General features: G+C 42.3%; 1 protein-coding gene across 4 annotated transcripts in view; it reads left to right on the top strand.

Moving 5' to 3' along the window:
- Positions 1–26,289, top strand: part of SEMA4D (semaphorin 4D) — a 63,936-nt gene extending 37,647 nt beyond the window's left edge. Inside the window, exons 10-19 of one of the 4 annotated variants that reach the window (XM_035309181.1) lie at positions 457–632; positions 740–896; positions 1,583–1,805; positions 2,237–2,352; positions 6,495–6,667; positions 6,891–6,934; positions 10,814–11,020; positions 22,356–22,565; positions 23,957–24,054; positions 24,615–26,289. In XM_035309181.1, coding sequence (XP_035165072.1) covers positions 457–632; positions 740–896; positions 1,583–1,805; positions 2,237–2,352; positions 6,495–6,667; positions 6,891–6,934; positions 10,814–11,020; positions 22,356–22,565; positions 23,957–24,054; positions 24,615–24,659 — 1,449 coding nt within the window. In that variant the 3' untranslated portion in view covers positions 24,660–26,289. Of the gene's footprint in view, positions 1–456; positions 633–739; positions 897–1,582; positions 1,806–2,236; positions 2,353–6,494; positions 6,668–6,890; positions 6,935–8,029; positions 10,463–10,813; positions 11,021–14,168; positions 14,409–19,984; positions 20,007–22,355; positions 22,566–23,956; positions 24,055–24,614 lie in introns of those variants that run through there. The other 3 variants (XM_035309183.1, XM_035309182.1, XM_035309180.1) reach the window with 3 other exon arrangements.
- Positions 26,290–26,611: the final 322 nt, after the last annotated feature.

The following is a 26,611-nucleotide window of genomic DNA, read 5'->3' as shown; positions in this document are numbered from 1 at the left end:
TGCAGCATTACAACTTAAATCATTAATGCTTAGATGTCAGAACAAATACAATGTTACTGATCTCTCTTAAAGGAAAGGATATGTATAATACCTCCACACTTATTTTAAACGTTCTAATGAGCGTTTGTGTTTTATGAAGGTACCTTGCTCATAGCTGTTTTTCAAATGCTGCTGAAATGCAGTGCTTTTAGAAGTTCCGTGTCTCATCTTACTCACAGGTGTTAGCAGAAAACATTCAGTGTTATTTCTGTTGACTTAATATTAAAAAAAAATCCTGTAACTTCCTTACTTTTCCGTATATGAATATATTAACAGTTATTGATGTTATAGATGAAATCTTAGAAAAAATACAAGGGTTCAGTTGTATTTTAGCTGTGGTTCTTAAATACAGAAATTCTGCCTAATCTTCCTCATGAGCACTTTCTTTTTTTTCCCCTTCTTTTTTAATGCCAAAAGAGAGACCAAGGAGGATTAAGGACTTTACAGAAGAAATGGACTTCTTTTCTCAAGGCCAGGTTGATTTGTACCATCCCTGATAAGAATTTAATTTTCAACATTATCAATGATGTCTTTATTCTCAAATCCCCAAGCTTGAAGGAGCCTGTGATATATGGAGTTTTTACCCCACAGCTGTAAGTGTGTTATAGTCTTTCCTTGGATGAATACTTTTGATCTTGACTGGTTACTAAAGCAAGTAATAATTACTCATTATTTTTTATCTTTCTCCCTGTACTTGTAGGAATAATGTGGGGCTGTCAGCTGTGTGTGCATACAATCTGTCTACTGTAGAAGAAGTTTTCTCAAAAGGAAAGTATATGCAGAGTGCTACAGTCGAACAGTCTCATACCAAGTGGGTACGGTACAATGGGGAAATTCCTAATCCTCGACCTGGTGCAGTAAGTTTCTGTATCTTGGATTTAATGGCTAATGTTTTTTAATGTGCAAGAGTAAAGAAACAAAAAAAATACTAAAGCATAGTATTAGATTGCCCTGATACGGATATTTCCTGTTTTAAAGATTTTGTAGAAAAAATGCTTCAAGTGATTTATTCCAAATGTTGTGTCTGGGAATCAAAGTGTATTTTTATTTATAGTTGAATTAATTGCTGTTTTCATATTTTCATTATTTTGCTACTCATTTTCTCGTGGTGAAATATATATTAGTATACATTCGGGACCATCAAAGACTTCTTAGTTCAGGTAAACAGAAGTATAAAACAATTGTTGCATTGTCTTCAGCACATTTATCGAATGCAGTATGTTGCTTTACAAACTGCTAGTAGTGCTGGGTCTCTTCCACACTTTATTTTCTCATGTTTCCTGCAGTTAGAGGTAGTTAAGATGCATGGGAATCCAGAAAGAATATTTTCCTAAAATATATCTTGGGTCTGAACAAAAACATAGTATGAAGCATTTGCTCAGAGATCAGCATATTGCAGAAGCCAAGGTGCTGAAGGACCTGAGTACCTTCTGTGGTAGAATGAGCCAGTAAGGGTGTCCTTACTGGCCAAAATGTGCAGAAGAAAATACATGTGCCTGCTGTTATAATTCGATGTGTCTCTTTTTTTAATTTTAAATACTAGTGCATAAACAACGAAGCCAGAGCATCGAACTACATGAGTTCTCTGAATTTACCAGACAAAACATTGCAGTTTGTTAAAGATCATCCTCTAATGGATGATTCTGTGACTCCAATGGGAGACAGACCCCGACTAGTAAAACGAGATGTGAAGTACACCCAGATTGTAGTGGACAGAGTCAGAGCACTCAATGGTACCATATATGATGTTATGTTCATCAGTACAGGTGAGTTCTGCAAAACACTCTTTTTAATGGTGATTCTCTAGGCTGAAGTATGCTTTAACAAACCCAAAAGATTACAGTGCTTTTACATCAGGTGGTATTTTCACTAAAAAGTGGGGAGCCACAGCAAGTTAGTGGAGAACCTTGCATGCTTTGAAGAGCTATTGCAGGAGAAGAACTGCAAAACTGCAGTGAGTGTAACAAAAACCATGCATGAGATAATCCCGAAGGGGTCATTCTGTGTCCCAGGATGTTTCTTCTTGCTCAGAACTCCTTACAGTGGCAGGCGTAATGGTTGCCATTGGCACAGAATGGTGTGAAGTCTTCAGCTGAGCTGCAAGCAGATAATTGATAAAAATTATAGGAAGTGTGCAGTTCTTCCCTGTCTTTCTATTTTAAGAATCTTACTTAAATACGCTGCTCTATTGTTTCAGATCAAGGAGCCCTGCACAAAGCTATCAGCTATGAAAACGGAATGCATATTATTGAAGAAACACAGCTTTTCCCAAACTTTGAGCCAGTGCAAACACTCTTGCTTTCATCCAAAAAAGTAGGTGCTACAAACATCACAACATTCATATTTTTTTTTTCCTTTTCCACAAAACTTAATGAAGTATTAACTTGTAACCTTGTTGTGTGATGAAAAACCATCACTATGCAAACTGCTGAAGGCTGCACCTGTAAAATATCTGCAGCAGTATCAATATATTTGTTACCCAATACATTCCATTGCTGGATAGGTGGCATGCTTCTGAAAGTGTGCAGATATGGGGAAGGTGTGTGTGGTGGTGGTGATGAGAGAAGGGCACAGGTGTGCAAGTCTTCACTCTGCTTGTACAGGAGCTGAAAGATGTCAGCTGTTCATTAAAGGAACCAGTTTTTAGGTTAGAAGTAATGTAAAAATCCCGACCCCTTGTGGCCAGTAGAAATCCATGAGGAAAAATCCTCGGGGAGTTCATATGAGAGTGGTGGTACATTTTTCCTGAGGAAGCAGACCTAACAGAGAGCAGTCTTGTCAAGCAGATACTCAGGATTTTGTATCTAATTGATTTCTGCTGTCCCAAACTTTGCAGGCTGGTTCTGTGGGGTACATTTATTGTGAGAGTAGGCATTTTGGTGTCACTGCTGGAGTTATACTCCAGACAGGACTGCTGCTGAGGTCCTGCCTGCCAGACAAGGGAGGGCTTCAGCTGCAGCTGGAAGACACAAGCTTTGCTGCAGGCCAAAAACCCAGTGGTCGTTCTGCATTATTAAACAATTGCTGGGTTTAATCCCAGAATGATTTTTCAATGATGGGAGGATGATCATATTGTGTATCTTGTATACTAGCCCTTCTGGTCCTGGTTACTCAGACTTGCAGATCCATAAATGCCTGCTTAGTATTACCCTAGGCAGTGGCTTGTAGCCTCAGACCCTTCAACTGCTGAAACTTCTGGGCTCCTTAAGGAAAGAATGACTCTGTTTAAAAGTGTGTAGTAATCTTATTGATGTTCAGTAAGTACGCAGTGATCAATGAATTCTCGGATATTAGGGATTTAGGAATACTGCCAAGATATCTTAAAAGTAGCTTTTACTTTTGTGTCCTATTTAAAAAAAAAAAAAGCACTGCCAACATGATCTATTCTCTGGAAAAGAACTGTATGCCAAAATTCTCCCAAGCTCATCTTGCATGTTTAATAGTCCTTTCATGCTTGTAACAGGAAGAAAAAAAAAAAAAAAAAAAAACATATTGGGAAGATAGAATATACTCTTGACAGACAGATCAAAGTCAATACGATTAAAAACTTCCATGTTCATAGATTTCAGTAATATCTCTGTTTTTGTATTTGTATATATGATGCATCACACTGGCCAGGTCACAGAATCACAGCTTGACTGAGGTCAGAAAGTGTCTCTAGAGATCATCTGGTCCAACCCCCCAGCTAAAGCAGGGCCACCTACAGCAGGCTGGCCCAGACCATGTCTGGACAGCTTTTGAAAATCTCAACTGTAGGGTTGACATTACAAATGCACGTTTACTATACTCCTGATAGGAGCACAAGCTGATATCCATTCTTGCAATTGTGGGTACATTATGCAATCATTCATGTACTGGCTCAATTATGGTTCCTCCATTTCTGGGAAATGGTAGTGAAGGGAGAGGCATTACACCCTGATGTAGAAATGATGGCACTGCATTTACTCACCCTGAAGCCAGCTGCCAAGTTCCCAGTTACTCAAGAATATTCCTGAAAGAGGGCAGTGCAAGCACAGCATAGGGACTTCATAGGGAATGCACAGTCTTTTCACACCAAGAGTTCTCTCAGACTTCAGAATTGAAGCTAAACACTACTTCCTTCATGGTGCTGTGGAGCAGAATCTCTTTATCGTCAGGAAGTAAAAACCTCTTTTTTCTGGAACAACTTCTGACACCTAAAACTGACACCAAAAGGTGAAGCAGTGCTGTCCAGCACACTCCCAGGAAAGCAGCAGTCCTTTCCAGTGATTAATTGGAGTTTGGGCTTGGGTGCTGGAGTCATGGAAGTTGTGTAACTGTGGTACCAACCAAGCAGGGGTTACTTCTGCTCCCTGTCATGGAAGCTTGAGCTTTTGCCTCCCTGGACAGCTGCTAAGGAACCACAGTTAGTTATGACTGAAGTCCTTCATGCAGCTGGTATTTGATATGTGTAGTGGCATCCCAAGTAATTGGTAATTGATCATCCACAAGTGGGCAATAGTTATTACCCATGATGATGGGGTTCAGACCACCCTGGAGTAAGAATCCTTTCTGAACACTGTACTGCAGTACTCTCCAAGCCCTTCTCTTACACCTTTACCTTGCCTGGAGAACTGCAGTCGGTCACATGAGCCTACAGTGGGTCCGCGTAACTCCTGTTGGGCTGAAAGATGTCTGGATTTTTGAAGTGGTCTGCTCAGTTCTCCACCTGTTTCCTGAACTCCCAGGCTGCTGAGGCACTGTGCAGCCTGTGCTCAGTGTAGCCCTGCTGGCTCGGATGTTGGCTAGCAGATCACTAGGGAGACAGACAGACAGACTGCAGTGCATCAGGGGGAGCTTTCTGGCAGGCTGGGAAGCTTTTCCTAGAAAGCTGTGTGACTCTTAATGCTGTAGATTTAGTCCTGGGGATGCTCAAGCACAGACTAACACTGACCTAAGTTAATTTTTAGGATGAAAGACTGCATTTGAATGTATGTCTCTGAAGGTTCATTCTCTTCCAAAGTCTGTCTTCCAGCAGTGCCAGTATATTCTTTTTTTTGGTCCAGTTATGTCTTTCGTCTTACAGGATCAAATTTTTCCTTGAAAGTCATCTGAACACTTCATATACATGAGGGATCTAAACTGATTTACGCTCGATCTTGTTGCCATCCTCTAGAGACTGCTGTTAGACACAATGTGCCATTCTTTAGTTCGTTCTTAAAACAGACTTTATCATGCTCATTGCATTAAAGAGACTACCCTGTTCTGAGTCCTCATGGGAATACCTTTTCACATAACTTAGTGAAAAGGTGACAGTGAGCTCCTGAACCTCAATTCAGCTCTAAGATGCCCTCTTAGTTTTTTCTTTCCTCTTGAGGCTGTTCTTGATGTCAAGAACAAAAGCCTGCACCATGAATGTTCTGTTTATGAAGAGCCTTGCTCTACTTGGAGGCTTTTTTGGATACCTGCCTGTGCAACCATGTTCATCCTGCCAGGGTCAAGCAGTCTCATTGCAGAGACAACCCGAGTGCATTTCTGCATACTGAAATCTGTGCAGCTGCAATACAGAAAAAAACACTTGATGCTTGGATCTGACTTGTTTGCCATGACAACAGCTGTGGAGTGCCAATAAATTCTCTGTATTCTACACTGGATGGAGTAGATGCACTGCGTAGGTGGGTGTACTGTTTGGCTTTGTATGCTCTGCCTCTCAAAAGTACTAGAGGGTAGGTCACTGATGTCTTGGGCTTGCAGGGCAGACGTCTGTCTTGAAGCTTTGCATAGCAGTGAGTAAATTCACAGTGTACCTTTAGCCATCAGTTTCTCTGAACTTTGAAACAGATGAGTGAAACGGAGTTGTCCATCTTTTATGACAAGGATGTTCAGGATGAGTGTGATATTTTCCTGGTGTGCTCAGGGTGAGACTTCTTTGTGATCCCCAGCAACAGTAGGTCAAGCAATTGTTGCCTTTATACCCCCATTTTACTAGGTATTATACCAACATTAATTCCTTTGAACACTACTGACTATTCCTAGAGTAGCAAGTAGGCAGTTACAAGATTCAGACGTAGGGCTGACATTGATGGCTCTACAGAGATCTGACTGGTCTGCACTAGTGCTGCTTTGGCTTAAAGGGAGCAGGAGTAGTCTGTATATGTAGAAAATCTTCCCTTCTTGGGCTTTTTATGTGCCCTTTGCAGGCTTGTCATTAGCATATGCTTGTCTTCCCTTTTATGAAGGTTATCAGTGCATTCATGTTTGTGGAAAAACTTTAATAAAGCTACAGTTAGGCAGTTGTTTTCCTTTCTCATAAGGAGTATTGACATCAATCTTTTGTTCTTTTTTTTCCACTTCTGGTATCGCTGAATATTTTAAAGCTGCTTTTACAGATTTACAGCTGAATGTATGTACCTCCTTACTTTTAAACACTCTCCAGTTGCTTCCTGAACTTGATTGTTCCAGTTTGAGAAAATGATTGGCTGTGTGTCTGTTTTTAGGGCAGAAGATACCTCTATGCTGGTTCGAATTCTGGCGTGGTTCAGTCTCCTGTGGCGTTTTGTGACAAATACACCACGTGTGTTGACTGTGTTTTAGCAAGGGATCCTTACTGTGCTTGGAAACCCCTCGAAGCTTCCTGCGTTGATATTTTTAAAGAAAGTGAAATTGAAAGGTAATGGCAGCCTTTGGTTACTGTACAGTTGCAATCAGTGTTGTATCAGTCTTGCTCCTTACCAGTAACTTTTCACTGCATGTTTTCAAATGCAGACTCTTTTTTTCTGTCCATTAACTGCATCTGTCAAAAATATCTGCTCGTGCTATAAGATAAATTTCATTTTACATGAAAAATAAGGAAATAAGATTTGAAGTTGCTATACTTGTGCTGTATTTTACAGGAATTGGATCCAGAACATAGGTGGAGATGCATCTTCTTGTTCTGGTGAGTTACAGTCTTTGAAGAGCTATTTCTTCACACGTCTAGGTGGAATGGTGAAAGAGTAGTGTTTTAGTTCAGCTTGTTACCATGATTATTTGGACTTCTGTTTATATCTTAATAGGTAGGAAATTCTGCATTTTAATATTTGAGTATCTGTATGGCCTTTATGTTGTCTTAAAATGTCTGTATTTGTGTACATTTCAGTGTGCAGTGCACAAACCTCTGAAATGACTGGGGGCACCTCAGCGCCTTGTGAATGAAAGTCATTCAGTCTATTTACCATAAGTATCTCGAGCACAGAGGCCTCTGTCTCTGTGATATAACAGCATTTGACATTCTGCTGTGAGCCTTGATAAGTGCTTGGTTATTGCTGCTGGATCAGAGGAAATGATCCTGAAAAAAGCTAGTTTTATGATCAGAAGGGAGGGGGGCTCAGAATATCATGCAGAGCAACTGAAGTGCTCTCCGGTGTGCTCTGAGGCAAGTACCTACAGGTCCTTTCTTTATAGCGTGTTGCTGACATCAGATCATGATCTTAAAGTGTTACAGAAGATTTGTATTGCAGTAAACAGCACTTTGCTTTGTTTCCGTTTCTAATCCAAGCATAGCGAGGACTGTTGTGAGAGTTCTGCTTGTTAGTTACATCATTGTGGGCTTGAAATATAGGTGCTGATACTTTCAGAAGAGATTTGAATACCAGCACTTTGTCAGATTTCTTCTTGGGTATTCTGTAGTTGCTGATCTACTTTAAAATGCACTAACTGCTTTTAAAGTGATACCAAGTTCAGCATTTTGTTTCAAATAATGACTCTGAGAAGAGGCACGCTCAGTTGTGGATCAGCGAGGTCTCACCCTTGGAGGAAATGGAGGCTGTTTTGGAGTTTGGGGTGTCCCAGTGTCATAGTATTTTCTGGTTTCCTGTACTCAGCTGTAGTTGAGCGTTTCACTGAGACTCTTGCATGCTGTTGTCTTGGTCTTGTCAGGTAATCTTAACGCTGTAATCTTTCCATTACAACTAGCACGGTCTCGTGAAACTGTACAGATGAGACCAAGCAGGAATCATTGCTGATACTTTGCACATTTATTTTGATGTTCCAGATAAAGTAAGAGAGAATTCCCTACAGCATACATTCAAGCATGGGAGCACAGCAGAGCTCAAGTGTTCTCAAAAGTCCAATCTGGCGCAGGTAGTTTGGAAGTTCAAAGATGACGTACTGAGAGTGGAGAGCCCCAAGTACCGTCTGCTGGAAAAGGCACTGCTCATCTTCAACTTGTCAGAAGGAGACAGTGGTGTTTACCAGTGTTTGTCAGAAGAAAAAGTGAAGAATAAGAAATTCTCTCAAGTGTTGGCTAAGCATGTTTTGGAACTGAAAAAAGTCCAGCATACTACAGCAGGCCCGACAGTGGCAGCTGCACCCACGGAAGGTAATAGTGATGTACCGAAAGTGTCAGCTGTATCAACCGAGGGGTCTACCGCTCAAACCTCAACCACTCAGATTGTACCAGTGACAACTGCAAGGATAACAAAACCTATTGGCCCTGTCCTAACAAGCGCGGCCTCCAACACAGAGCTCTTCAATTCAATTCCTGATGCAGTCCCAGAAAAGACAATGTTCCTGAAGTCAAACGATAACTTCCTGTTGATGTTCCTATTCCTCTTCTTTTTCATCCTCTTCCTGTGCCTGCTCTCCTACAACTGTTACAAAGGGTATTTGCCAGGACAGTGCTTGAAATTTCGCTCAGTCATGCTGCTGGGTAAGAAAAAAAACAAGTCAGATTTTTCTGATTGTGAGCAAAGCGTGAAGGAAACCCTGGTTGAGCAAGGCAGCATCAGCCACCAGAGCGGGGAGCAGCCGAAGCCGGCGCACGACACCGGCTATGAGACGGAGCCGGACTGCGGCAACGGCCAGCTCCAGCCCGGGGACGTGCTGGCGCCCAGGGAGGCCAAGGACAAGCCTTTTGATGTGAAGTGTGAGCTCAAGTACGCTGACTCAGACGTGGAGGGAGACTGAAGGACGCGATCTTCGGTTTCGGTGGTGGAAATCAGCTGCGGTACCACGGCTAGCTTTGAACACCGAGCGCGTGGTTGTGACCGCTGAGCCATCGTGGGCTTCTCGCGCTTCAGCTATACAGCAAGCCACTTCGCATTCGGATCTCACCAGATACAGAAGCGGCGTTCTTGTCTGCAGACCATAGCATCGTGTATTGTACTGTCATTTTTTTTTTAAATGGCCAGTTTCAGATCCCCATTTGTTTATTCCTGGTTTTTCCACCCAACCCTGAGCACTTCACTCTGGTGAACACTTGCCCACTCCTTTCTTGGCCCTTTTCTTCCATAGGATAAAAGTAACTAATTCAGTTGGCTTTAAAAAGTACTTCAGTCTGCACATCTTTTAGCTGCCATTAAAAAAAGTTCTAGTTTCATTTGAATTCCAAATTGGAAATTAAGTTTAGTTTATCAGATTGGTAAATTATAGACTTTTGTCCAGATTGGGACATTTTTTTCTTTGCTTCTAGTGATTATTTTTAGTTTTATGTTTTGTGTTTTGGCACGCTAGGTCTCTTTAGTTTGTTAAAGTTAATTTTTTTAACAGCTTTTTAAATATCTTAGATTTTAAGAAACATGGGGATAATAGTTGGCTTGATTTGTGTAAGACTCTCAGGGATAATCTTGTTTAAAGGCTTTTTTCCTTGCTGCTTTTTAGAAATTTAGGTACAACGATATCGGTACAAAACGTGGACTGGAGTAAGAGGGGGAAGGAAGAAAATGATAGATTTAGGAATGCTTTTTCTTCTTTAAACAGCAAGCTGAACACGTTTTCTTTTTCTATACAAAACTGGATTTCTTCATTTTCTTTTGTTTAGTTTTTTTTTTTTTTAATGAAATAATACTGTCAGCAGTGACACAGAGGTTTTTTGCACTGTGGAAGCAAAATGGGAATTGAGAAGAATTCCGACAATAACTCAGCTTGTGACTCGCTGGAACGGACTGTTAGGATACAGCCTGATGAGAAAACGTTGCCGATTTTTTTTTCTTCTTTTTCAGATTCGGATAATAACTCAACTTCTTTTTTCGTGACAAATCTTTGCAGCGTCACCCTTTCTGGATGACACCTACCAATCAATCTCCTATGCAACTGGAGACTGAAACTGGAGCTGCTCAAACAATCAGTCATTTGAACTGTCTATGTGAATCATGCCTGCAAAAGTGAAAATGTGCATTTGTTCTAAGCGCAGTTCACAGCAGCACTGTTTGTCTGTTAAAAGCATTTTGTGCGGTACAGTTCTGAAGAGTTGTTCCTCTCACTGCGTATTTCTGTAAATATTACTAGAAGTAGAGTACGTTTTAACAGTAAATAGCAGTATGCCTGGGCTGCTTTTCTATGTTGAACATCCATGCAAAGTTAATTTAGACCATCTTAGTGTAAACGGTTTATATTTTATAAGATTCAGTTCGGTTTTATTTTTCTATTTTAATTATGTACATATAACAGAATAAATATTAAAATAAATTGTATTACTCCTTGACTTCTATGAAGGTTGACATAACGATGCTCCTTTCCATACTGCAAGCACTGATGTTCCTTGTGGTTGCCTTTAAGGGGGGAAAAAATGAAAACTTTTGTCAATAGCTGGGAGAAGATTCTCTTCTCAGCCTCAGTTAAATGGGTTATTACCCAGTGGGGGATTGGAAGGGTGGAAAAAGACGTGGGTGAAGGAGGAAAGCATTCTTTCCTAGTGCTCTAGGGACACTTCCATTTATTACCCTTCTAAAATTCATTCGTCTTCTTGCGTTATTTCTTCAATGTGTGATGTATTTCTTGCAACTTTTTTCCTTAGTACCCTCTTTTTTTTTCTTTTCTGTCCTCTTCTGTCGCACAGCCTCATCTCCTATACCTTTCCCTCCTACTGGTACCTCCTTTTTGTCCTGTGTGGGAAGTGCTTCACCTCCTTCACCCACCAGTACCCAGCCTGATGTTTGGTCTAGCACAGACCCTGTAAAGCTCATGTTGTTGCCACCTTTCCTAAGTGACCAGGCACAGCATGTTAGTGTCGGGAGACCCTTTCACCTCTTCTGCCAAGCCACAGGTAAGTTGGAGGACCCCTGTGTCAACTAGTATTTTCTGCATTAAAGGTTTAGATGTGTGACCGTGCAATGTACATGCTCTTCTTTTTTGATGTTAAAAAAAAAAAAAGACTATTCCAGGATGTCTTGTGAACATGCTTTTTACCAAGGGTCAGGCATTGCAAATAGTGTCATGCAGGCCACTAAATAGAGACTCTGATTTAGTGGCCTACTTCAGTTTGTTAATGGTTGATTGACTTTAGTAGGCTCACTTGCATGCTGAAGGAGCCTGCTGACTCATGATTGCGTATGGATGTTTAGAAGGTAAATACCTTCACTGGTAGGATGTATGCAATTAAAAAAAAAAAAAAAAAACCCTTCTGCCAGCTTTGAATTTGGCATATTGTTTCAGACCTGGTCAGGTATTCTTTTTCATTCTTACTTACTTCACATGGTAGAGTACTTGTGGTAATGATGATTTCCATTTTATGGGGAACATACTGTCTGGTGCACAGGAGAAAGTTAAAGCTTTTTTTTTTTTTCTGTAGAAGTTCAACATTTGTCTTTCAGCTTTTTGCCTGTTTAAGTGGGATTTAATGAATCTAGACAGGTCTTGGAATGTAACTTTATTCATTGGAAGAAAAAAGCAATAGATTAATTTAGAAGCATTGTTTCATACTGGGCTGTCTGTGATTGTTAAAATGTTACATGGAACCAGATCAAAACGCATCAATCTTTATTAAAGCAGGTCTTACCAAAGACACCGTTTGTATTTTCATGGCTAGAAAGAAGAGCGGTGGGACCAGGGTTTTTAGCAATAATTTGCTCACTGGTGCTGCAGGTACTCAAGAAGCCTTTTGTTGCTCACCAAGAGAAAAATGGAGTAAGAGCATAAATAGTGCAAAGGATTTAAGCAGTTTGAAAATCGTACTACAGACCTGGCACTTACTTTAAAATCACTTTGACATACGTGTTGTAGCATGATATTCATGGCCGGCTTTTTAAAATTTGTCAGTAATTGCCTCGGCAGTGAGCTTGAGAAGGAAGAAGCAGCATCTTAAAGCCAGCCTGCAGAGCTCCCTGCTGGAAGGAGCAGGGGCAGGCGGTGGCAGGGGCTGTGACAAGAAGCTGCCCCTGAAAGCCGCAGCGATGGCGCGGGGGGCAGTCAGCCGGCTGCAGTCAGCTCCGCTCAGAAGGCAAGGAGTGGCTTTGCCGTATGGACGGGGCTTCCCTTCTCCTTGGCAAACAAGGTGCCTGGCCGGTACCTCACGTCCTTCCTGTGCCCAGAATTACAGCTTTATCCCATTTGTTCTAAAAAATAACAAGCACAAACCAGCATGCTCAACTGCTGCTGGCCTGCTGCTTCCTCCTGGGGCCCGCGCGTCAGGGGGTACAGATCTGTACACGCTTGCCTGGGGCTGGGGGCTGAGCAAATGCTTCCACCAGGAGCTCTCTGCTTGGGTTTATTCACATTCCTTCACTGGCTGTTGATACTTCTTCCTATAAACATAGCTGTAATGGAACTTTTTTCCCCTCAGCGGGGAACATAAGGCAAAATGTGTTTGCAAAGGGCAGGGGGGCAAAAGCAGGACTGGCAGAGTTAGGTGTTGTGCTTGGCCTTCCGAACAAAGGATGCAGGACAGGCAACTTCCCCTTCTGTGGTGGACTGTAGGCACAGATTGCCACACCACCCAGTCAGACTGAAGCTTAACTTGTTTTTAACACTACTTTCATGAGAGTTACTGAATGTTTTTTAATTGTAAATGTCTGCTTCGAGCTGTCTGGGAACTCCGCAGGCGCTGGTGAGTTCTCTTACTCATCCCTCGCTCATCCCACATGTTTTAACCTGAAAACTTCCCAAAGGACAACACTTGTCTGCCTTCGAAGTGGCCCATTTCAACAGCATGCTAGGTTTACTATATGCTTTCTTCAGCACAGCTTAAAAGCATTTCAGGCTGGCTTCAGGCATGCTGCACCGTCAGGTGCAGGGGAGAGGCTGTGCTGACGATGTACGCAGCTGCGTGCCTTCGGTGTGCTCTGCAGGAGGAGCTGGGTGCTGCCTCGGTAGCTGTGGTGACACTGACACCACCACGGCTCCCAGCTGCAGAGCAGTGCATCCTTCACCTTGTCATGGCAGATGAATGGCATCCGAGAGTATCCTGAGTATGCAGAGCAACACTTTAAATACATTTGCAGATAACTAGAAGGAGCGCAAAACGTTATGCGTTACTGATGTATTCCTGGCCTGCAGATACACTCCGTCGGTTTCCATGCTGTCATGAAGTCTAACCACTTCCCTTACTTTGTCTGAAACCAGAGGCTTTCCATAACTGCTCCTTAACTTTTTGGTCTCGTTTAAGTAATCCTGTGAGCGTGGAGGTAAAAGCTCTGCAAACTCCCGGGAGCTATTTCGCAGGCATACTGAGATGGGCACAGGATAAGCGCCGAGGCACTGCAGCGCCTGTTCCCTTTGGTTTTGTTATTTTAAAGGCAGTGCAAGACAGCTTTCCGCGTCAGCCCAGGAAAAGATCCGCAACCGGCTAGAATCAGACCCATGGGCGATTCACTGGAGCTCTGCTGGCAGAGAGCTGCCACCTCACAGCAACAGGCGTGCAGGGGCGTGGGGAAAACAGGCTGCACTGCGCTCCCCGGGGCGCTGCTGCAGACTGAGATAGACTCCAGAGAGCGCCTGCAGCCTGAGTGCAGACCTGGCCCTGCCCAGGGCTGTGTCCAGGTGCCTGAGGTCTGGCTTTACAGAGGCCAGTGCACTTATAACAGAGAGGGGAGGGAAGAGGGGGGAAAAGCCCTGAATCTCACAGGGCAATCCACTGCATAAATACTCTAAAGCTTTCTGAAACATTTTGATAATTTTTATGGAGAACACTTTGAATTTTATACGGTGCCGCTTTGAAGCAATACCCCTGATGTTAACCGGTGGGGTCAGTGTTCATCTCTGTTCGGTTTACCTTTATCCCTGTCCTCATTTCGGAATGCTAAAACAGTACCTGGTGGAGCAGTTCTGTATCTCAGATTATGAGTTAGCTCCTTTGCAAACCTCTGGTGTTTTATTGCCTGCTGCCTGCCTACAATTCAGTTTCAACACCCCTGGCTACAGTTATCTGATAGTAAGCGTTAATTTGTCATTTTGTGGCTTTGTACCGTTTCTTTTAGTGATTTCTGCGCTGAGTGAACATTCATTACCTGAAGCGATCTTAGCATGATAAAACCATTCCTTCCTGTGGATCTGTGATGCGCCACATTTTTTATTATTTAAATTGCATCTAGAAGATAACTTTAAAACTTAAAATTGCTCCTACGATGTATTAACAAAAAGGACTTGGAAGTCATCGCTTAAGGTTATAGAATCAATGGAATACTGCAGACACGTTTTGAATAAAAAACACACTGGAAGAAGTACTCATGTTACTTTAGACTGCTCTCTATGAAAAACACAGGATCAGAGAATGGTTTGGGGTGGGAGGGACCTTAAAGTCACCTGCTTCCAACCCCCTGCCATGGGCAGGGGCACCTCCCACCAGACCAGGCTCCCTAAAGCCCCATCCAGCCTGGCCTTCAACACAGAATCACAGAATCACAGAATTTCTAGGTTGGAAGAGACCTCAAGATCGAGTCCAACCTCTAACCTAACACTAACAGTCCCCACTAAACCATATCCCTAAGCTCTACATCTAAACGTCTTTTGAAGACTTCCAGGGATGGTGACTCCACCACCTCCCTGGGCAGCCTGTTCCAATGCCTCACAACCCTTTCAGTAAAGAAGCTCTTCCTAACATCTGACCTAAAACTCCCCTGGCGCAACTTTAGCCCATTCCCCCTCGTCCTGTCACCAGGCACGTGGGAGAACAGGCCAACCCCCACCTCTCTACAGCCTCCTTTAAGGTATCTGTAGAGAGCGACAAGGTCGCCCCTGAGCCTCCTCTTCTCCAGGCTGAATAAGCCCAGCTCCCTCAGCCGCTCCTCGTAGGACTTGTTCTCCAGGCCCCTCACCAGCTTCGTCGCCCTTCTTTGGACCCGCTCAAGCACCTCGATGTCCTTCTTGTAGCAAGGGGCCCAAAACTGAACACAGTACTCGAGGTGCGGCCTCACCAGAGCCGAGTACAGGGGGACGATCACCTCCCTAGCCCTGCTGGCCACACTGTTTCTTATACAGGCCAGGATGCTGTTGGCCTTCTTGGCCACCTGAGCACACTGCTGGCTCATATTCAGCCGACTGTCCACTATCACTCCCAGGTCCTTCTCTGCCTGGCAGCTCTCCAACCACTCATCTCCCAGCCTGTAGCCCTGCTTGGGATTATTACGCCCCAGGTGCAGGACCCGGCACTTGGCCTTGTTAAACTTCATGCAGTTGACCTCAGCCCATCGGTGCAGCCTATCCAGACCTATCCAACACCTCCATGGGGCATCCACAGCTTCTCTGGGCAGCCTGTGCCAGGGCCTCTTCACCTTCAGAGTAAAAAATTTCTTCCTTATATCTAATCTAAACCTACCCTCTTAGTTTAAAACCACTGCTCCTTGTCCTGTCGCTATGCTCTTTGACAACGCGTCCCTCCTCAGCTTTCCTGTAGCCCTCTCCAGGTGCCACCAAGCTGCCCGCACCTTGCCAGCGCGTTGGCACTTTTTGTTTCAGTCACGAAGGGCTGCTGTGGCCCTCCCACATCCACCTGTGTGCAGAAACTACTCAGCCTTTCTCAGTGCTGGTGTTGCCTCGGCTCTGGTGGTTCCTCCCTAGTGACACCTGCAAGCCGACTGAACATCAGTTTCTGTGGGGACTAGGACAGGGATGCAGCAGTCTTAAATGCTGGCATCGACAGCAGATTTGACTTTTATGTACAGATTTATTTTTCTGTGCACTTTTATATGCAAAGGCTGTGGCCACCATAATAAATACGTGGAGTTCTTGCAAGAAAGACATTTTATAACATGTTTTATCTCAAGACTAAGAGTCTTGACTCTAAGACTGGAGTAAGCTCCACTATGCACATTTTAAGCACAAGGCACCTAAAGATAAAGGAGGGGAGCGTGAATAAATAAATAAAACCTTTAAAAAATAAATAAAACCAAGAGTATGTCATTAATTCCCCTTCAGAAGATTTCCTTCCTTATTTTTCTGCTGAAGGGAATGCTGCCCTGTACGTTATACAGCTGTCTGTATTAGCACAGGTTTTGCCTGTGCAATGAATAATCAGGTGCAGTTGGAGAACCTCTTCTTACATGACTTTCAATAATGTTATAAATACCTAGAACATAAGAAACATTAAAATCTCTTTTTCCCCATGAGGAAACGAGTCTGTTAGTACTAGTAGTTGTAGCCTGCAAACAATTATTGCTGTTGTAATGTGCTTATAGCTTAAAAAGTCTGAAACTGCCTTCATGTTGTTGCCCATCCCATGTTACTGAAAAACCAGTGAAATCTGTAAGTGTTTTTATGTACTCATTGCTAAATTTTATCAGCTGCATCATCTGTCAGCAGAGGACTTGGGCAAATTAAGCATGCTGATAGTCCTCAAACAGCTGGAATTGCAGTGGTCTGGAAGTTTTAGGTTAATATCTGCACAGTTTGAACCAAGCCGTTCTGGGCTTGTCAGAAGGTCTCTGGAGACTGAGGAAAAACAGGTGGTACTTTCTAGTCTGGGTGAAAACCTTGCCAAGGAGAACTTGTGGGAAGCAGCAGCATTCACCTGCTGTATTTCTTGTGCACACGACCACTGAGAAACCACAACCACGTAAGAAAAAAGTGTGCTCAGGAATCTGTGGCAGCTCCTACGGTACGACTAGCTGTGGGTAAGAGGTGAAGTTTGCTGCACATCCACCTGCCTCTCAGCGCGTCTCCTGAGAACCTCAGGAGATTCTCTTTGCTGTACACCTGCTCCTTTACACCACTTGCTTACGGGATTTAACTTGACCTCCTGGCCTTTATTTCATAATTCAGAATAACCGCGTGCGCTGCGTTCTCCTTGCCCAGCGTGCAGCTCCCACTCAGCACTGAGCAGAAACCCCAAGCCCTTACCTGGGTGGAGAAGCCGGGTTTTCCAGCCCTGCCTGGTGAGATGGGAGCTGATTTGGAGCATAGCTATTGCTTTTTTGGCCCTTTTTTTTTTTTTCTTTTTTTGAGCCATTTCTGCAGAAATTGCGTACCAGAGCTGCTTCAACATGCCGCGTGCGCCGTGCCCGCGGTGGAGATTAATATCTCATTTTCTTCTCTTCCAGTCTCTGCCTTGCTACATCTGTCCAGAAAACAATGGAGCAAATTCAATAGTTTGTACTCCATGGAGAGGAGGAATGCTTTCTGGAGAGCACTTTGCTCCCTAAAATAGCTATGGTCTCTGATTTTTTTCACTTTATTTTACAATTTAAGGTCGTAGCTTTGTTAGTTGATGGGGGTACAGGGACAGGGCAGGGTGGGGGCAAAAATAGGGAAACTTAAACCGGAAACTCCACACTTTTTTTGCTCTAGTCCCTTCTTTTGGCTTCATTTAATTACTCTTTGCAGGCAATTACCTGGGTTACAATTGCAAACTCTTGCCTTGGACCCACTCAGATAACAACAGCTAAACATGAGCTTGTCGTGCCGGGAGGCACAGGCAGTTCTGCGCTGCATTTTCCTCTCAGACAAGTCAGACATTTTCCCAGTCTGCTTTTACATTTCTTTCTGAGGAGGCAGGTGCCGTGTCCTACTTTTTGTCGTGCATTGCCTCCTCTGGGGATGGCTGCTTTGTCTGGCATTAACGTGCTTCACGCCCAGCCCTTCCTGCCTGTAATCTGTTTGGATAAGGCTGCACCAGCCCGAGATGTGCTGGCACACAAAGGTACTGGTGAGTTAACAGAAGCACCAGGTTTTTGAAGGAGTATGCCATGGTTCTTCAGACTGATTTATTTGCTCTTGGAAATATTATCGGTTGGCATCTTAGAGATCTGTATTCCCTGGGTTTTTAAGTGATTTTTTTTTTTTTTAATTGCTTATAAACTGTTGTCACTCGTAGAATGATAATAGATTGCACCTTTTTTTTTTTTTTTTTTTTTTTTTTTTTTTTAATGAAACCCAGTTATCTGAAATAAAAGCTAAAATGCACGGACTTGTCTGATAAGCCAGATTCAGAGAATTGCAGAGATGCTTGTCTCAGTTTAGTGATTCCTTCTCCCCACTCCCAGTCTGCAGCCCTTCACTGCAAATGTTTGCTCTGTTTGTTATTTGTTAATTTGTCGGCAGTGACTCAGACCCTGAGCTGATGAAATGCTAGCCAGCCTCCTGTCTTAACTTTCATCCTCTCGCTGGGTAGTGCTGCTGGTTGTTTTCCATTCTAATGGCTGGGGGCCGCGTCACCTTTTCCTGTGCTTTGATCTCCGACTGAACATAATCTTTCTGCATCCAGATTATAGCGTCTTTTTAAAACTTAATCCCTGCTTTCCATGAGCTGCCTATGTGATCTTGGCATTCCGAAAATCGGGGATGATTGGTTCAGGAGCGTTCGGTACAAGCCAAAGCTGCGAGCTAGGTAGGAAGCGTTAACTCCAGATGCCACGCTTTATTTATTTAATTTTTTTTCCCTCAATCTGGTGCTTGCTGTGAACTTTGTATACATTTTGGTGAGTAGGAGAGGGTTTTTTTTTGTTTTGTTTTGTTTTGTTTTCCAAACCTTAAGGCCTCATTGCGGAACAGCCCCCGGCAGCAATGCAGTGACCACATTACAGGCATTTGTCAAAAAACAACTGTTAATATCCTGCAAGATTTTTTTTTGTGGCGTACCTGTCAGCAGCTATCCTCACTGGATTTCTGTTTGCTGTCAGCCTTCTGAGACGAGTTTGGCTGGGGGGCAGCTTTAAGAGGTTTGGGCTTTCTGGCACTGTTTTGTTTTACCCAACTCGCCCCTCTCTATGTTGAAACGTTTCTCTGAGTAATTCTGGGGGAAGCATAGTTCTCCTGTTACCCTTTTATCTCCAGGAACTGTATAAAAGTGAGGAAAAATAGTGCGTTAAGCCGACAGCAAGGTGTAGCAGCACTTCCTAAGCGTTTCACCACGCAGCCTCCTCACCAGGAGCTCTGAAATGTCCGTGCAGGTCTAGGAACACGCTCCTGCGCCTGGCAAGGGGAACCGGAGGGGCTGGTATTCCCTCTTACCCCTTGCTCCGGCCGTATGTCAGTGAGCTCTGCTTAATCCATAATCTCTTGCTCTTAAATTAGTATCTCCAAGCTATCTTGAAAGCCATGTGTCTCAGGATTTGATCCATATGTGGCAAATGCTCGATCTGGTAGGGTTTCATGGGGTCCGTCAGCATGCTGTTCTGAATCTATTCTTCGGTTCTTCACAGCTGGATTTGCTGACTGCCTTTCAGCTAAAACGGAATTCAAACCAACACTTCAGTGAATAAATTTAGAGGGCAGGTAGAAACTTACTCTGCAAGCAGCCGAAACAGGTCAAGTTTTTGATGCTGCCTACAGCTGCTGGAGTTCTTCCTGCACGTCCTGAGACAAAATCATCCAGCTGCTAAATACCTGGTTTGTGCAAGCCTGCCTGACTCCAAGCAGGTTGCGGGACCCATTTCACCTACCTGGGCAGTAACATTTCACACAAAATGCTGACAGCAGAGGTGCAGAAAATAACATCTCTATGGAAAAATAACAAATGCTTCCATGCACACTAGAAATTGTTAAGGACTTTTGCAGAGAAAAGGGGTAGCACAGAAAGTGTAACAAGTTGTTTTTTTTGTTTGTTTGTTTGTTTTTAATAGCATTTTGTTGTATAAATGTTGACCTTCCTCCAGGTTATGTTAACCTCTAAACCAGGTAAGATGGTGAATTAGGTTATGAATACCGACTTTACTGAGATGAAACAATGCTTTCAAACCTAGCGGTTTGAAATACCGTTCGTTGTTAAGTGTAGCTATCTACATGTCTCATCTGCCTTGCTGTTTAATTTTCTGCTTGAATTATGATGTTTTTAAAAGATCATTTTCTTAAATCTTTCAAGCATTCTTAAAATGGATGGCCATGTAAGTAAATGAAATGTTTTAGCAATTAATATTTTAAAGCTTGCAGTAGATGTGTGTTTCACTTGTATTATAGCAACAGGAGCAAATGCAGAATATAAGTTTGTATTCATTTATTTTATCTTCAAATGAAGATTAACCCTGAGCAGTGCTTGAACCTAGATCCTGCTGTCGAGGAACTGCAGCGCTGACTGCACAGAAAACAAAGGTAGGGTAAAGTCGCCCAGTTGCAGCTGGCTAAGGGGCTGGCCAAAAGCCACGTGGCCGGCAAAACTTCTCGTAGTAGGAAACGGTTGGATTTTGCTGTTGGAGAAATGTGTGTCTGCAGCGAGCTGTTGGCAGCTTTTCCCGAACACCTGTGATGTTTAACACCGGAAAATAGAGAGAGTGGGTTCTTTGGTGTGAATAGTAACACGAAACATTTGAAGTATGTTTAGAGAGGTGTCCTGCGCTCAATGTGCCACTTCCTTGCACGGCCCTAAAACAGTATTTTTCAAGCCCGTGGTCTTAGGTAATAAATAGCTCTATTGTCATGTCTTGCAGCTTGAATTACGGCTAATAAAACTTGTGAGCTTGTGGCTTTAATCCAGCACCTGCCTTTTGGCTTTACAATGCCAGAGTAATAACTCTTAAGCTCATCCTGAGTCTTGTACCCCAGCACTTACTATTGATCTTTACTGTGGTCAAGCTAGTCTTCGCTTCTCCAAGTCATCTCAAATTCTTTTGACACTATTGCCTGATTTCTTTTCAGTACAAATGCAGTGGTTTTGAGCTTTTCAGCACTTATCTGCGGCATCCATTAGCACTCATAATCCAGTGTGCTCTCTACTCTTCAAAAGGTAGATTCAAAGCCCAGTATCTCAAAGCCTTGCTTTTTATTTCAAGACTTCTATTTTGGTCTGTTTGTACCTACTTACTGCTCTTCCCATTTGTCCAAATACCACCTTCATTAGTTTTCTTAAGGTCCCAATTTCCCATGTTTTTAGCTACCTGTAACCTACTTTCTCTTAATCACAGAACTAGTGCAATCGTCTATAATTGACTTTTATTTTTTAATAATATTATTTGCCAGTTGTTTGCAGTTCAGCTTATGCTTGCCCTCCCCACTTTTGTCAGCTGTCATCAGTCCTTCTCAGGATTGTGCCACCTCCCTCTCCCCCACACCTCTTTCTCTCAGACATTAAATATACCCTGTCTTAATTAGATCACGTTCTCTATCATTCAGCCTTGCACTTACTTCTGATTTATTTCTCTGTATTTGTAGGGGATTATTAGTTTTGTTTCTGAAAAGCACATAGATGTACAGGCTTTTTTTTTTTTTTGGTCTGCCTGCATGGCAATCCAAAATTTAACCAGTTTTCAGGACACTGGCCAAGAATCAGCTATTTTATCTAGAGAAAATTCCACATCAATATGCAATAAAAAGTTTGCATAGTAAAAGTTGACTTTTGTAGTAGGTTGCCTGTTTCCTCAACACTTACTTCCAAAAATCCTTTATTTTCCTTTTACTCTGAGTTTCTTTTTACATCTTGTCTTGCTAAGGCTAGTCTGGATCCTAAGCCTCAGGGGAGAAACAGGCACGTTTTAAAAGTCAGAATTACTGTGAAGTTCTTATTTTTGCCCAGATACCTTTCCTTTAAACGGAAAGTCTCTGATGTTGCCACTTCATCCAACCTTGCTAATTTTCTGGGAACAGCTGTTCTGTCCTCTGGGCTACTGTCAATCTCTGATTTATTCAGATTCTCTCCTCTCAGGTTAAGACGAATAATAGCAACAAGGGTAAAAGATTAGATTGCTCTTTGTTCTTGATCCAAGCCGATCCCAAGTTCTGTCTTGTCTAATTGCCTGCTGTGACTAATGGTTCTACACTTCTTCCAGTTCTGTTTCTTTCATTAGTTCCAGCATCTCTGACACCCTGAGTTCTTGAACTTTTTCCCCTCCTGGCCTTTACTTCAGATTTTAGAAGGCACGTCTCTGATGGCTTCAGCTTTGTACCAGACACTAGCTGCAGGGTGGCCCAGGTCTTCACATAGTGATCTTCTGCTGATCTTCATTACCTCGTCTACCCTGTTTATGGGTCAGTTCCTCCTTGTGAGAATACACACAGAAAATTCCTTACTACGTATGGAATTACTTACAACTTTGGTTTGAACCTAAATTACCAATGCTAGCTCTTCTTTTATCCCATCATTTTGGTGCCCAGAATTGCAGCTGAAGGAACCTAAGAAACGTTGCAATAAAACATTTTATGCCTTTGAGTCTAATCTTAAAGTCCTAGGCTTTTGTTCTCTTTTCAAAGACACAAGTTGTATCATTTTTTTCCCCAAAGTAAGCTGACTGACATTTTTATAGGTCCGCGTGAGTCACACTTTGTCTGGAAGAAGAATGGGCAGAGGATGAAGGCATGCATCACTGAGCAATCTCATATGCTGTTTGATGGCAGAGTGCATGTTCTAAGTTGGGTGAAAGATGCAGTATCAGAAAATACAAAATATGAATGTTCATTCATCTCAGAAGTTGGGAACACAGCATCAGAAGTGCTCATCAAAGCAGAAGATAAAGGTAGGCTGGTCCTCACTGTATGCCATGTGTCTGTCCTGATCCTGATTTATAATCATTGCACACATAAAATGTTTATGTGAAGACAGAAACTCTCATTTACTGTATTAGTGTCCACTTCAGTTATGTATGAGAAGGTTTTACCACCACAAAAGTTGCTTCTTCCACACTCTCCTACAGGAGTAACCTGCACATCAGCAGTTACAGTCTAGAAATGAAACCAGAACTGCTGAACTAATGGACACAGATCGGATGGAAGGCAAATATTAAAAACACGCTGAAAGAACTGTACAGGGTAATGAAGAAAAAATCTTTAATGCTAAGAACTAAAGTGATAAAAAGAAATGCGCACCATACAGTGCATCTGAAAGTCGGATGTCTCGTGAATTGCTTGCAGTCAGGCAGGGTCAGTTCCAACCCCTTTAGTCTGATGCTCACTAGGCTTGAGGGCAGCCAGATAAATTGAGCACCTTGGCAAGATCTTCATGCACCCTGACCTGACCAGGGCAACTTGAGCACCATTTGCAAATAGCTTTGGAGAACATACCCACACCTGCAGAAAGTCTGAGCAGTCTTTAAAAAGGTGGCAGGAACAATTAAGGCGATATAGAATGGATTGTTTTGGTAGGAAGAAGGAAAATAATGTCTATTTAGCTGGTCAGAGTCAAATGTGAATTTGTCACGCACAGCTCAACCCAGCCCTTTTCAGTGGCAGAGAAAAGGAGAGTAGAATTGGTACAAGTTGGCTTGCTATCATCCCAGTTATTCTAAAGCCAGGTTTGGAAGCTAAATGAAGAGCATCTCAGTGAAACTTCTGTAAGTAAGTGTAAAGCAGAGGGAAGCTGCCACAGTGCTCAGAAGCATTACATATTGCCACTAGGGTAATGAAAGAAAAATAGAAAATACTACAACTGTGGATGTCACCACCATCGTGGTAGAGACTGAAAGAAAAAAAAAAAAAAAAAAGGTTGGTAGACAGGATTTTAAGTCAAAATTTATCAAGATGCAGTAAAATAATCCATCTTAAGTTCTCAGATATGGAATGGAGGACAAGTCACTACATAACATTACTGAAAAAGTCATCTGTATTATACTGTTCTTCTCTCCGGCCTTTGTATAATCAAAGTGGAACATTCCCTTGCTTCTAAATGGATTTAAACCTCAAGCACTGAATCTGCTCACTCTGGAGGCTATTAAGTTTGCTGCAGAGGGGAGGAGACGTGACCACTTGAACAGAACTTATTTCCAAGTAACTGGAGAGAACGTAGAGCAAAATGAAGGACAAAATGTTGTCTCTTCTAGACTGGTCCTCCACAGGATGTACTGCAGTTGAGTTGCTATCAGCTTACGTCGTCATTACTTGGTTATGTAATCACCCCACTTACAATTTCCAGATAGTGCTGGCCAGGACAGATGGACCAAAGAATTCGTTACCTGGAGAACTGCCATCAATGAGCATGACAAGATGATGCAAAACTGGATGAAGACTTGGGTAAGAATTTTTGGAACAGGCATCCCCTGCAGGGTTTCCTACGTAATAGACTAGACTCAATTTTATAAATAGCCTATAACACTTCTGCAAGTGAATGGATTTATATAACAAAGCGATCAGTGTTCCTGCACACATTGCCATTATCGACCCTCTCAAGGGTATGATCTGCCTGATCTATCACTTACAATTACCTCAGCTCGCTCCTTCAGTGCACTAATCAAGGTTTAAATCAGTAAGTAGTTCTCATCCTGCCCAAAAAAAGCAAGTCTGTGCACTGAATGTACTAAGTTAATTTGATTGAATGTATTGGCTTTAATTGGACTGCAGAGACTATTGGTCTTCATTAATAATATTGTTCATCGAAGCTGCTCTTTCTTAAAAAACAAAAACACACCTCTACTTAGCTTCCAGCTTATCTCTCCAACAGTTTGAGCAAAGATTATTTAACTTCTGGATAGGACATGTACTTGTCACATGCGTAACACTTAATACAGCTAATCTTCTAACATAGCTTTAAAATAAAATGGAGTTGACATATTCGTGTCCTTTTTATCCTTCAGGAAAGCTGCAACAAGAGAAACAGCTGCTCATGTACAAAGGAATGAGCACACTGGAAAGAAATGTATGCAACTTATGAGTGCCCAGCACTCTTAATATCGTAGATTTTGAAGACTTATTTGCAAGTGTTAGGACTGGCATGTTCAGGAAAACCAGCTGAAGTTTAAGGTGGAACAAGACATACTTACTACACCAAAGAATGAGTGTGGCATGCACCAGTGCCACAAGAGAGGCCACCAACCCCATGCTGGAACCATCTCTATGCTAGTTATTTCAGCTTAATACAGAATGAAAATGGTCCTAGTATGACTTGTGCAGCTCAAGCAATATAATATGATCTATTGCCTCTGTTTTCAGTTCACGACAAGCAAACCAGTTTATTTTGGGCTTGGAGATCTTGGTGTATAAATAAGGGATTGGTAAATAAGATTTGGATCACATTTATTTAAAGGCACTTCCACTCTCCCATTTATTTTCTTTTGAAGCTTTTAACCTTATACTCTGTTTGTGGTATTTTGAAGAACATTCCTTCCCGGTGTTAGCAAGTTCATTTATTTGAACACATTTCCTTTGGTTATACAGTTTCTGTACCAGATAAAGAATTTCTGACTAACACTCAAAACACAGACAGCTTAAAACGTATTCAGGTTAAAATCTTTAGTTATTGCAAACTACTCTTCTATATTTGCTATGGTAGCTTTAAAAAATTACACTGATTGAGTTTTTAGACTACACGTGCATCAAGATCATTTATTGCTAGTTAACAGCTGCAGACTGAAAACGTGTGGACCTACTTACTTCACAGTGAAACTGTTTTACTATGTTGCTGTTCTGTGATTTGGCCTTCTGCATCTAATAAACAGAAGACAGAAATAATTCAAGTTTTATCATCTTAATGGTTTTCAAAAATCTGTAAGCAAGATGTCACCTAAGAATCGGTACAGGGAGAGTCTGGGGGACAGCTGCTCCTAGCAATAGAGGAAAGATTCACACATAGCCCCAGCATCATCTACTAACTAACCAGTAAGAATTTCTTTAGATGATTTGTTTCACATTGAAGAAAGCATTCTCCTAGTTCTGGGACTCCCACTGACCCACTGGTTTCCAATACCGAACCACACTGTAGTCACATTCAGATTGAAAATTCTTATATGCAAACTCTTTTCCCTATTCTTCATGTTGATAATAAATTAATGCTGACAGACCTCTGACTCCAAGGTTCAGTGGGAACCCTTCCTTCATTCTCTTTCTGCTTATGACATCCATCTTTTATTGCTAAGGGAAAATCAAAAAGAGACTCCTCTTGATTTGCCCCTCCTCTGTTTGTTCAATGGCTTTGGAGCAGACTTCAGTTTAGTTCTGTGTTGCTGAATGATAAGGTAAGACCTTTATAAGGCTGAGGTCAGAGAATTTTAGAAAAGCATAACTGAATTTTGCCTTGTCTGTGCAAAGAAGTACTCCAAGTAGTTAGAAACTGATTGTCGGATTTTGTTTAGCTCTACCTCGTAAAGAAAAAAATGTCTAACAATTAGTGAACACAGCTGTGACACCTTATAGTGAAAATTTTAGATACATTCAAAGAGCAGAAAATAATTGCATAAGATTTTGAACAACCCACAATGTTTCCAAAGTCTTTTCTTCATGTTCTTCTACAATAAGACAAAATAGAAAGTATGGCAAAAAATGAAGCTTTTGCTGTGATTTTCAGCAACTGGTCCCCATTCCACACTACCACACAGAGACCAGAAAAAACAGTTCAGCAGTTTTAGATGCGTATCAAAGTGGCATGAATGCTAACAAACCACAGCCTACCTCTGCGTCAAGAATTGGGCAAAACCATCTTTCATCACTGGGATCAAATTCCAGCTAAGATTATAATAAATTAGGAGGTGATCATCATAACCAGTAACCAACTGTGCATTTCAGCCTACGGCTGGTTTACTTCCTTTACCAACATTTTTCCTCAAAATGAACAATTCAGGTATCCATTAAATGCCCA

The sequence above is a fragment of the Oxyura jamaicensis genome, chromosome Z (assembly GCF_011077185.1).
Source record: "Oxyura jamaicensis isolate SHBP4307 breed ruddy duck chromosome Z, BPBGC_Ojam_1.0, whole genome shotgun sequence".
Lineage (NCBI taxonomy): Eukaryota > Metazoa > Chordata > Aves > Anseriformes > Anatidae > Oxyura > Oxyura jamaicensis.
Note: the sequence above shows the minus strand (reverse complement) of the source record. Positions and strands in the feature narration are given on the sequence as shown.